The sequence below is a fragment of the Nylanderia fulva genome, unplaced genomic scaffold (assembly GCF_048542155.1).
Source record: "Nylanderia fulva isolate GAGA-0341 unplaced genomic scaffold, ASM4854215v1 Scaffold9, whole genome shotgun sequence".
In the NCBI taxonomy this organism is placed as follows: Eukaryota; Metazoa; Arthropoda; class Insecta; order Hymenoptera; family Formicidae; genus Nylanderia; species Nylanderia fulva.
The window spans coordinates 5,891,065-5,902,528 of NW_028191026.1; the positions used below are offsets into that span (position 1 = coordinate 5,891,065).

The 11,464-nt window shown below is 34.2% G+C and overlaps 3 protein-coding genes across 7 annotated transcripts in view; 1 reads left to right on the forward strand and 2 right to left on the reverse strand.

Annotated features, from left to right (window-relative positions):
* Window positions 1-2,754: 2,754 nt before the first annotated feature.
* Hmgcl (hydroxymethylglutaryl-CoA lyase) lies at window positions 2,755-4,471 on the reverse strand. Of its 3 annotated transcripts, XM_085489766.1 has the most exons (3): window positions 4,401-4,471; window positions 4,240-4,288; window positions 2,755-4,170 (listed from the first exon to the last, which is right to left on the reverse strand). In XM_085489766.1, exon 3 carries the CDS (start codon window positions 4,153-4,155, stop codon window positions 3,160-3,162), a length of 996 nt encoding a protein of 331 aa, XP_085345892.1. In that variant the 5' UTR covers window positions 4,156-4,170; window positions 4,240-4,288; window positions 4,401-4,471; the 3' UTR covers window positions 2,755-3,159. The 3 variants fall into 3 exon arrangements, with proteins under 3 accessions (XP_085345892.1, XP_085345893.1, XP_029157486.2); XM_085489767.1 differs by lacking the exon at window positions 4,240-4,288 and having other exon boundaries at window positions 4,401-4,461; XM_029301653.2 differs by having other exon boundaries at window positions 4,240-4,457.
* Window positions 4,472-4,541: 70 nt separating this feature from the next.
* On the forward strand, window positions 4,542-7,061 carry LOC114929931 (ribonuclease H2 subunit A). Its single transcript, XM_029301652.2, has 2 exons — window positions 4,542-4,790; window positions 5,691-7,061. Exons 1-2 carry the CDS (start codon window positions 4,635-4,637, stop codon window positions 6,537-6,539), a joined length of 1,005 nt encoding a protein of 334 aa, XP_029157485.2. The 5' UTR covers window positions 4,542-4,634; the 3' UTR covers window positions 6,540-7,061.
* Window positions 6,935-11,464, reverse strand: part of LOC114929992 (uncharacterized) — a 312,459-nt gene continuing 307,929 nt past the window's right edge. For all 3 annotated transcript variants that reach the window (XM_085489768.1, XM_085489770.1, XM_085489769.1), the window contains 2 exons: window positions 10,372-10,633; window positions 6,935-9,032 (listed from right to left, as the gene is read on the reverse strand). In XM_085489768.1, the coding sequence (XP_085345894.1) occupies window positions 8,962-9,032; window positions 10,372-10,633 (333 nt within the window). In that variant the 3' untranslated portion in view covers window positions 6,935-8,961. The remainder of the gene's footprint in view (window positions 9,033-10,371; window positions 10,634-11,464) is intronic.

Consider the following 11,464-nt stretch of genomic DNA (forward strand, 5'->3'; position numbering starts at 1 on the left):
CAGCATTAGAAGATTTCCAGCAAACACAGTATATAAATGTTATATACTCAAGCATGTTACATGCAACGTATATGTTAGTTGTAATTTGTCACTCATAGATGTAACATTTTTAAGATTACATATATTACATTGTATAGTTATATTGTCATTATATCCCAAGATAGCACTGACTTATCAATACATCAATGTGCTATTTGGTATATAATATTATAATTATATAGATAGCACTGACTTATCAATACATCAATATGCGCTATTTGGTATATAATTATAATTATATACCAAATAGTACATTGATGTATTGATAAGTCAGTGCTATCTTGGGATATAATGACAATATAACTACAATGTAATATATGTTATATTAAAATGTTACATCTATGAGTGGGAAATTACAACTAACATGGATGTTACATGTAACGTACACGTATATTCCGTTTTATTATAGCAATGTAACAATTATATATCGGTGTTTGCTGGATTCTTTCACTTGCTGATAATACTCGGTCATAAAATATATGTCAACATTAGAAGATTCTTTCACTTGCTGATAATAACTCATATGTTATGACATGAGTATTATCAGCAAGTGAAAGAATCTTCTAATACTGTAAAAATTACGAAAATATGCTATTTATATATTTTGTCAGAAATATAATAATTGCAGTTGTGCATTTATAATATAGTGAAACATTGCAATTTTGGTACTATAATTAAGTATTATAATTAATAATTATAATTTATAATTTATTATTTATTATTTTTTAGTATCATAATTAATCATTTATTTCAGTACTATAATTAAGCATCTTCTGTCTTTGTTGTACATCGAATATCAAACGAAAACAGAAAATGTTTATAGCGCTGAACGCGTCAAAAACGAACGCAGCTTAGATTGTATTCGAAAATATTATGTATCTAGGACGAAACTCGATTGACCAATCAGAACGAAGAGTTCCCCAGGCTCCGATTGGTCGGCGCGGAATTTGTCCAACCAATCGGAGCGCGAGCTGGGGTGAACTTATTTTTGAATGCTGCTGCCCTCTCGTGCACTTTCGCATTGTTCGTGATCACGCATTCGCGCTCTTTCCGTGTCGGTCCGCGAAAATACGAGTGTGAATAATCAATTAGCGTCTTTACGTCGTTAATTATCGTATAAATCCGATCGCGTCGCGTGTATCTGCATCGTGATTGTGATCGCAGAAGCAAGATTAATCTCGTCGACTGCGAATTTTGCTCAACTTTCGTTCTCCTATTCTCCTGTAAGCGCGGGGTCACGTGATGCGTGACGTCACAGCTCCGACTCGGGCCGGGCCGCCAAAAGTTTTCGCGCGCAAAACGAGGACGGATCGCGAGAATTACCGGGTGCTTTCGCCGCGAATTTCCGCAGTTTTTCGACGTTGTCGATCGTATTCTAAGTGGACTGTTGCGCGTTTCCGGTCATACTTCCGCATCGTAATGTCAAAGTGTCAATGTGCGACGCATTTCGCGACTGCAAGTGTTTTTCGAAGTGCAAGTGCATCGTTTACGAGGAGGCACAGGGTAGCATCGGGCAACGCCAGAACAACTATATGGTATATTAATTAATTATTTATTTAGAATTTTTTATTTCAACTGAATTAAAATAATATATTATGTCAAATTATCAATTTTTTTATTTTATTAAATTTTATTATTTTTATTTTTTTATTTTATCAAATTTCATTATATAATTTCCATATCTTATTTATATTTCACAGATTACAACTTCGCTGCTGCACATCGTAAGTGTGAGTCTCATTATATTTTATTTAAATTATATAGGTAATAATTTATTGATGAAAATCCTTTCTGACTTTGCCGAAATACGGCAAGCCGTTCTCTCTCTCTTTTTTGATAATATATTTGTATTATTATGATAAAAAATTTATTATTAACTGCATTATTAATTATATGCATTAAAATATGCATATAAAAGCAATTCCCTGAAGTATATAAAATTCCTTGACTGAAGCAGTATTCCGCGACACAATTAAACTCGTTTAGAGCACGCGATTATTAAAAAATATAACGCGTAGAATATTTTGATGAAAGCAATATTCAAACTGTATATTGATCTTATTACATTTTGTTAGAAAAAATACGTGTATTTATACGTCTATTTTCGGATAAATTATCAATGATATTATATTTATAATTTTTATTTATAATTGAGAAAAACGAAAATATATAGTCTACAAAAATTTAACAAATAAAATGTACAAGCAAAGAGTAAGATAACAATGACAATATATACGTTATACTTACAAGCGAATTAATGATAGGAGAAAATAAAAATAGAAAGACTTGAGAGAGAGAGAGAGAGAGAGAGAGAGAGAGAGAGAGAGAAAATGTAGCATTGTGTCCTATAGAAAATAAAAATCCATAAAAATCAATAAGAAGGAAAGAAGAGAAAGAAAATACAATAATAGAAAAATTTTATTCAATTTGTTTAAGTCGCTGTGTTTTATTTAATCTATTTAAGTCTGTGTTTTTTTGCAATTTACAGTCTGAAAATAAAAACTCGATCGCGATAAATTATTAGGAGATTCGATAAGATTATAAAATTTAAATATGAATGTGTCAGTATTTCAGAAATATTAAATTAATTCATATATATATTCCTTACATTTATTTTTAATTAATTTAAATCTAGATATCATATTAAAAAGTTAATAGAATTTTTGTGCGTATATCAAATATTCAATATATTAATAACATCAAAATAAATAATAATTTATTTAAAATATGCATTTATTGTAAAAAATTTATATAATTATGTTGCTCGTACAACTGAGCAGAATTAAATATAAAATATACAAAATATATATATATAATATATATAATTATAGGCACAACATCATTCTGGCACACACAGACACATAAACCTAAGTGTGTACTATATAATATTTAAAAAATTATAAATCAAATATTAATTATATAACTTGATATACAATTTTATCTGAATCTATACAAATATCTATTATATATAAAATCTATTATATTCTGTTCATGTATAACAATGATTGATAAAAAAAGACATACACACAGGTGTGTATGCGTTATGTACAGTAAATTAATATTTTTGGAATGTAAAATTCTTCGGTTTTTCTTAACTCTATTAAACTTAATATCGCGCGACTAGCATTTTTGACGACTTGTCTTAGCAAGTATAGCCATCCCAGTCTTTGATTGATTTGTTCTTCCTAGTTGTTTGCTTATGTAGTCACCGATTTCTACTATTTTATTTAAGTCTATGCCAGTGTTTAGTCCTTGTCCTTGTAAAAAGTATAATAAATCTTCTGTGGCAACATTTCCTGAAGCGCCAGCAGCATATGGACATCCGCCAAGTCCAGCAACAGAAGAGTCAAAGACTCTTATATCATTTTCAAGACCTGTACATATATTTACTAGAGCCTGCCCGTATGTATCATGACAGTGCAATGCGTAGTAACTCATGTTATTGGAAACAACATGATGCAACTCATTCAAGACACGTTTAATTTTTTTTGGCGATCCTGTGCCTATGGTATCGCCCAAAGAAACTTCGTAACATCCGCAATCTAACATCATTGAAGCCAAATGTGCTGTGATAGCTGGTTTAGTTTCCCCTTCGTAAGGACAATCAGCAATGCAGGATACATAGCCACGGATCCTGATATTGTGCTTCTTTGCCTCCCCAATAACAACCTTGAAATTCTTCACGCTCTCTTCAATGGTGCAGTTGGTATTTGCTTTGGAAAAGGCCTCCGAGGCTGCGCCAAACACTGCAATCTCTTTCACACCTGCCTCGATAGCACTCTTTAAGCCCTTTAGATTTGGTACCAGGACCGGATAGGATATGCCCTGTTTTTTCTCAATTTGTTGGAACACTCGAGCGTTGTCTGCCATCTGAGGAACCCATTTTGGAGATACAAAACTCGTTACTTCAATGCTGCTCAATCCGGTCGTCGACAGTCTGTTGATGAAATCGATTTTGATTTCGGTAGGCACCACTTTCCTTTCGTTTTGCAACCCATCTCGCGGTGCAACTTCCACAACTTTGACGAAATCGTTCGGCCGACCTGATGTGAAACCTCGACTGCGAATCCTCGACGTCAATTGCAATATTGCTTTCTTCGGCAGTAATTCGAGCATTTTTATAAAAAATTCCTATAAAATATTCACGAGTTATTTACAATATCAACAATTTTATTAAAACGATTTTACAATGTTACCCACTATTTACAAATTTTTTTTTTATATGTTTGGTATTTTCCTTGCCGTCAACCTGTATTTAAATAAAAGGTTTAAATACCCACTATTTACAATTTTTTTTTTTTATATATTTGGTATTTTTCGTGTCGTCAACCTGTATTTAAATAAAAGGTTTAAATACCTACTATTTACAAATTATGAATGAAGGTTATTACGAGAAATCGGAGAGAGCTTGTTTACTATTTTTTCCTCTGTTCTGATTGGTCTACGACATCGATACAATCGATCCCAAATTTGCGAGAGTATCGCAAATATTCGAGATTCGAGTTAGCGGTAAAGTCTTGGCACGTGTAAACAAACAGTTTAGGTTATGCATATCGTTTCAATCGTGCTTTTCACGCGAGTATAAAACCATAAAAATGGATACAAAAGACGAAAATGAGACGGAAAAAGGTGACCAAGAAGAAGAAAAAGATTCGCAACAAGAGACAATTAACGTCATCACCTGTAACGAGGATTTAAGTCCTTTATTTGAACAAAGCGATCACAGCATCAATAAGATTCACTTTTCGGAGGTAAATAGATAGTTTTATAACATCAAAAATCTCTGTGTATATGAATAAAGTGATAATTGATGCGAGAATATTCTGATTCGAAAATACAATGCACATATATCTACATTTGACAATTTTGTAGTACGTCAAACACTAACATGGATATATTTTTGCTATTATAACAATTATTCTGTGCATTTTTTAAACAATTTAACTCCTTTTTTTATGAACATTCTTCTATTTCTAATATTGGTGTTGCTGCGTAAGGAAATTATATTTTTGAAGCAATATTTGTTATTTTAACAAATATATACATATATAATTAATATCTAAATACATATACATAAGTACAAATACAAACACATAAGTACTATAAAAACAATTACAAATAATACTAGAAGAGAATTTAACTCCTTTTTTATGAACATTCTTTTATCTCTATTTTATAAGTTGAATATTGGTGTTGCTGCGTAAGGAAATGATATTTTTGAAGTAATATTTGTTATTTTCACAAATATAAATATATAATTAATATCTAAACTTATATACAAACACATAATTACTATAAAAACAATTACAAATAATAGTAGAAGAGAAATAAATAGAAGAATAGAAGAGAGAAATAAAAATTAAAGTGATCGTAGAGCAATTTCATTGGTGTTGCTGCATAAGGAAATTATATTTTTGAAGTAATATTTGTTATTTCCACAAATATAAATATATAATTAATATTTAAACACATAATTACTATAAAAACAATTACAAATAATACTAGAAGAGAAATAAATAGAAGAATAGAAGAGAGAAATAAAAAATAAAGTGATCGCAGAGCAATTTCATTGTATCACAAGATATCGAAGGAATGACAATTAGGAAATGGAATAAAGTATACAAGTAATCGCAAGAACTGATTCATCGTAGGTTCCACAAATCTGTAGGGACGAGCCATGCCAGCTTGGGGTGGACGAGGCAGGTCGCGGTCCGGTTCTAGGTCCAATGGTTTACGGGATCTCGTATTCTCCCCTGTCGCGTAAGCAGTTGCTGGTCGATCTGGGGTGCGCCGATTCCAAAAGTCTAACGGAAAAGAAGCGCGACGAGATATTCGATGACATCTGCAAGAATGAGGACAGTATAGGCTGGGCGATCGAGGCGATATCGCCGAACGTTATCGCCAACAGCATGTATCGTCGTACCAAAGTCTCCCTCAACGAGGTCTCCATGCTCTCGGCCATCAGACTGATCGAGAGAGCGATCGAGGCTGGTGCAAACGTCGCCGAGATCTACGTGGACACGGTCGGCAAACCGGAGTCTTACCAGGCCCGACTGAAAGGCGTGTTTCCCGGGCTGAAGATAGTCGTGGCGAAGAAAGCGGACGCAACCTATCCGATCGTCAGCGCGGCCAGCATATGTGCCAAGGTGTCGCGAGATCATGCGATACGAGCGTGGAGGTTCCGCGAGGGTGACTCCATCGGGACCGAATACGGTAGTGGCTATCCGACCGATCCGGTCACCAAAAAGTGGCTGTCCGCGAACGTGGATGAGGTGTTCGGCTTTCCGCAGCTCGTTCGATTCAGCTGGTCCACCGCGGAGCAGATTCTCGAGTCGAAAGCGCTGGCGGTGGAATGGGAGGAGACCGAGGAAACGGAGATGCCCAATGAGCAGAAGATTTCCAAGTTTTTCGCCAAGTCTCCGACTAAATCGTCTAACGTTCATACGAAAAAACACCCCTTCTTTATGGAACGCTGTCTGTCGAACGCGAGTGTCTTATGATCATTGAAAAAAATATGTTAACTTTTTCACTAAACCTTTTATTAAATTACTGTTTTATTAATTGGACATATATTAGTATTTAAGTCATATATACGTTTTGTTAGATTTGTTATGATCAATTTAAATGCTCTCTTTTATACGTTCAATTAATAAAATAGTATTTAGTTGAAAGATTTTTAGTCAACATTTTTTTTCAGTGTACATGCTTCATGTTAAAATTCTATTTATTACAATCATTAATCGGAATTGTGTTTTAAAGATACGATTGAGGAAAGAAAAAAATTATAGGAATTATATAATTTAATAGACGTATAATTACTTTATCTTTAATATATTTAGCGATATTTTTTTATAATTAATTGGGACACTTATGAGACATTTGGAATAAAAGTGGATTGGATAAATGTACTTTATTCTGAACATCTTCTATCAAAGATATTTAATTATTCAACATTATTCTCCCGATATATCTTTCGTTAAGGTTTTATTTTAGATTGATGTACAATACATTTTCGAGAAAGACTTATGCAATTTACTGAAGAGAAAATCCCTCGCAGTTTAGAATTCAAATCTTTTTTTTTTTTATAAATCGATATTTCACATCGCGCGTTTCACTTTTGGAACATTAAATTAAAGACAAGTATATATATATATATAATATATCGTCCAGCTTATTAATTATATATATATATACATATTTACAAGAGTGTGCCCTTAATAGCTACCATAGATAAAGAAAGTGGCAGTTTTACTTACGAAATTTCTCTCTACGTATCGTGCCACCGTGATATAATTAACAATTAGGAATGCTTAGCGTGAAAAGTTCGAAAAATCTTTGGTAAACGCACGCTACAAGTCACACATGTCGTACAATTATTCCTAGGACATTATCTCGTTTAACACACGATTAATAGCGACTAGATCGTTAAGGGCTACGGATGATGGTGGCGAACAGAGACGACGATTTGTTTGTGCCGCGTCTCACTGCCTCTTCTCGGTATGTATGCGCTAGGCCGATTCGTGTTTATTTTATTGATTTATACGGGTACACACACACACACACACACACACACATACACGCGCGCGCGAAAGCGGCGTGTAATAACTAACAGGCGCGTCGTCCTCCTTTTCTTAACTAAACACCTCACCGTCCGGAATGCCCTGTACGACATACACCGATAATTAAGCTTATCGAATAAATGACAAAACACATTCTTTAGATAACTATACAAAACTTTTAGAGACGTTTCAATAAATTTCTCAAACAAATATATATTCAATAAATATTTAATAGAATCAATACACGGAGAGAATTTTCTCTTAAAATTTACCCTGAAAATTATGGTAATCGTGCGACAATATGGTATTGGAAGAATCTTATAAGAGTTTCTCTAATTAATATTCATCACAAAAAAAATATTAATATGTAAATAGTAAAATTTACTAAGAATTTACTATGTATATAGTAAAATTTACTATGTATTATATAGTACATAGTAATTTTACTATGCACATATTAATATTTTTATTGTGGTAAATATTAATCAGAGAAACTCTTATAAGATTCTTCCAATACCATATTGTCGCACGATTACCATGTATTTTGAGAATAAATTCTAAGAGAAAATTCTCTCTGTGTAGAAATCTTTTAAAAATATATATATATATATATCCTGACCATGTGCGGGGAATTTTTCATACATACATGTCATGCTGAAATCGTTAATATATTACATTGTCTTGCAAATTGAATAAAGTGCACTTGTACTCTATCATCTCTATAATTCGTACGTAGGGCAGTTAATAAAAATTCGATGAAATGCAGATTCGTCACGTTCTCGGTTTGCACTGCGCGGCGAATATTCACGTAGAGACGAAGCGCGCGTGTAACGTGCGTATGTGCATCCGAAGAAATCGATTTATGCACTTTACGCACGAGTCGCCGCCGCGAGCGATGTAAAGAGTCGCGACTCTGAATTTTCATGACATAAACCAGCGATTTGTGACGTGCCTGTCCTTCCGATGAATATACACACCGAGAATGCATGGTTCGTCGTGTCCCTCGCGCACTACACGAGAAATACGTAATTTGTATAACGCGAAAAGTAAACGACCAAGTCGCCGCAAGGTTCCGGGGATTGTATCTTATCGCTTTAAATGAAAAAAAAAAAAAAAAAAAAAAATCCACCCCTTTACTCTCTTCATTCTCTCCGCATATCCGAGTTTAAATCTAACGTACTGATAGTGTGTGTGTCGTCTGCCTACAATTATTTACGTGGTTTCTAGCTCCACTCTAATTGCAATTATAAAAAATATAAACAACACGGGTAATTTATTACGTAATCGTGTCACATCGTGAGGGTGGCTTCTCCTCGAGGCCTAGAGGATGAGCACGAAGGGCGGCGATTGGTATCCTCGATCCTTACCGGAGCATCAATAATCCCATGATTACGAGAACGACGCATGGTCGTGCCAGCGTAACACTTCCGCTAGCTGAAAAAGAAAAGAAAGAGATAGAGATATTTTCCGGGATTCATAAATATTCAGGGAAAAAATTCAAGGCTTAAACTTTGCGCGAACCGAAGCCCAGTTAAGCGAGTTTAGCTAAAGCGATTTGTTGCTCAGGCGCGATGGAAGAGATGGCTGAATTAAGAGGGATCGACGGAGATTTCGTGTCCGCGAAATTGGATTCCTAATCTCTCTCGATCGTTTAAACGGTCGGTGTGATTCGGCATTTTTCCAAATTCCTTTCTGTTACCCTCGAGGAAGAGACCTGTCATCGGGACACATGTTTCGCGCAAAACGAGCTACGTGTTCGCGTTTTGGCTTACATTAGACGGAACCGATGCACCGTATTGAAGGAAATGGTGGAAAATGACGTTGAGTTGTTAAACTATTTCGGCCACAAAGTCTACATTTTTTTTGCGGACTCATATAATCAATATTAACGACGTGAACCGTGAAAAACGTCAGTTTTTTTCTCGCGGTTTGAAAACCGATTCTTATCCCCCTTTATAACAGAGACGAGTAATGACTCTTCGAGATAGACCAGACCCTCGTCCCAATTCTTCTGATTGATGTAAATAAAATGTCATTCCGAGAGTCAATATCCGCGATTATATCGCTTGAAGAAATGTTGAGACATTCGGATATAAAGTTGAATAAAAAGTAAACCCTCTATCGTTTGCTCCTTATTTTATTATTACTCACTATTATCTCATTTTATTCATCAATTTTCATTCGCGATTTCTTTCAGCTTTTTATTCCCTCGCCGTTCTTAAACGTTGAAAAAGATAATTAAATTATGATGGAGAGAAGAAAAAAAAAGATATTGTATAATGAATTGTAAATATAAATCATTCACTTTTTTTTCTCGGTACAATTTTATAACATTTTTAATCTGAGAATCTTTTTATTACTACGCTGTAAAAAAATATGTAATATATTTTATATATATTACATATGTAATACATTACATATTTTATATATATTACATATGTAATATATTACATATTTTATACCTATATTACATATGTAATATATTACATATTTTATACCTATATTACATATGTAATATATTACATAAAAGATACGTAAAATTACATAAATAATAAGTGTAAAATTCGTGTAATTTACAATTATTATTTATATAATATTTTACATACTTTTTTTACAGCGTAGGTTCCTACATATATGAAACAGGCGGCAGCTAAATTGAAAGACACGCGATAAAGAAATCCGTGGGGTAGGGTAGACATCTCGCCCTTGCTACGTCATCTATCCTTAGTCAAGGGCTGGCCGGGAGAGATTTCTCTCTTTTTTGTTCTCTTACCTAGGATATGCTCTGCATGCGTGTGCCCTTGCGCCCTTGTCTCCCTGCTCTCCATTACCGGTATCTTCAGGGGCCTCTCGCCCTCTATGCTGAGCTCATTCGATTTCCAATATAGGGTATATATCGTCGCCAGGCATTTGATCTTCAAGTCTCCCTTCTTGAAGTGTTTCGTGCGCAGACGGAACTCTAGACCGAGCGTGGCGGTCTCTAGACCCTCCCGGTCTACGTTGGTTAAGAGCGGCTTCAAGAACTGCGCTTCGACCTAATCGAAGAGCGGGAAAATGCGAGTGTATATTCTCTCTCTTGGCTTCAACGACGACGACGACATTCTCGAGGAGATATATGTATATACATATATATATATACGCGAATGTTATCGTCCTCGCTCTCTCGCCCTTTTAATCTCTCACGGTAAACCGATAACTTTTCCGAAATTTTCATATCTAACGTTCCGGCGAAGTTGAAGAGATCATTTATGCTTTCGGAACACGATGTTTTATTCAATGAGATAGGAAAGCGGCTGAAAAACACAGTGGCTCCGAAAGAAAATAATGCTCCCCCTTTAATAACTTTGATGACCGTAAAGGATTACGCAGGATAATAAATGAACGATACTTCTTAGATGTGCGCGAAGCCACGATTAATTAAAGATTAATATTCTTCTTCTCTCTTTTTTTTCTTCTTTTTTTTTCCTACGAAATGTAATAACGTCGTCAGTGCTCCGCGAATTAAATACCACATTATCTGTCTAATCTACTTCTTGGAAAATTGACTCTTGACCCGCGAGCTCCTTGAGAGCACTACATAAACTTTTAATAGCAGAAGATTGCTATCTCTCTCTCGTTACATTTTATTATAACAAAAATTGAGAAACCTTGTTGTATATCAAGTATATATATATATATATAAAACGTATTCCAATCATAATAATGGCAATAATTTTTACATCACGTCACAGTAGAAAAATGTGTTTTAAAATTTTTGTGTTAATTATTTAACACATTCACGTTCATTAATTTTACATATTATGTTCATTGAACTTAAATTATTATTAAAACAATTGAAAAAAGATGAACAATTGAAAAATAACATT

Coding starts and splice junctions, on each gene's coding strand:
- LOC114929931 (XM_029301652.2), top strand. CDS start 4,635: ATGGATACAAAAGACGAAAATGAGACGGAAAAAGGTGACCAAGAAGAA. Junction 4,791..5,690: donor ATAAGATTCACTTTTCGGAG/GTAAATAGATAG, acceptor GATTCATCGTAG/GTTCCACAAATCTGTAGGGA.
- Hmgcl (XM_085489766.1), bottom strand. CDS start 4,155: ATGCTCGAATTACTGCCGAAGAAAGCAATATTGCAATTGACGTCGAGG.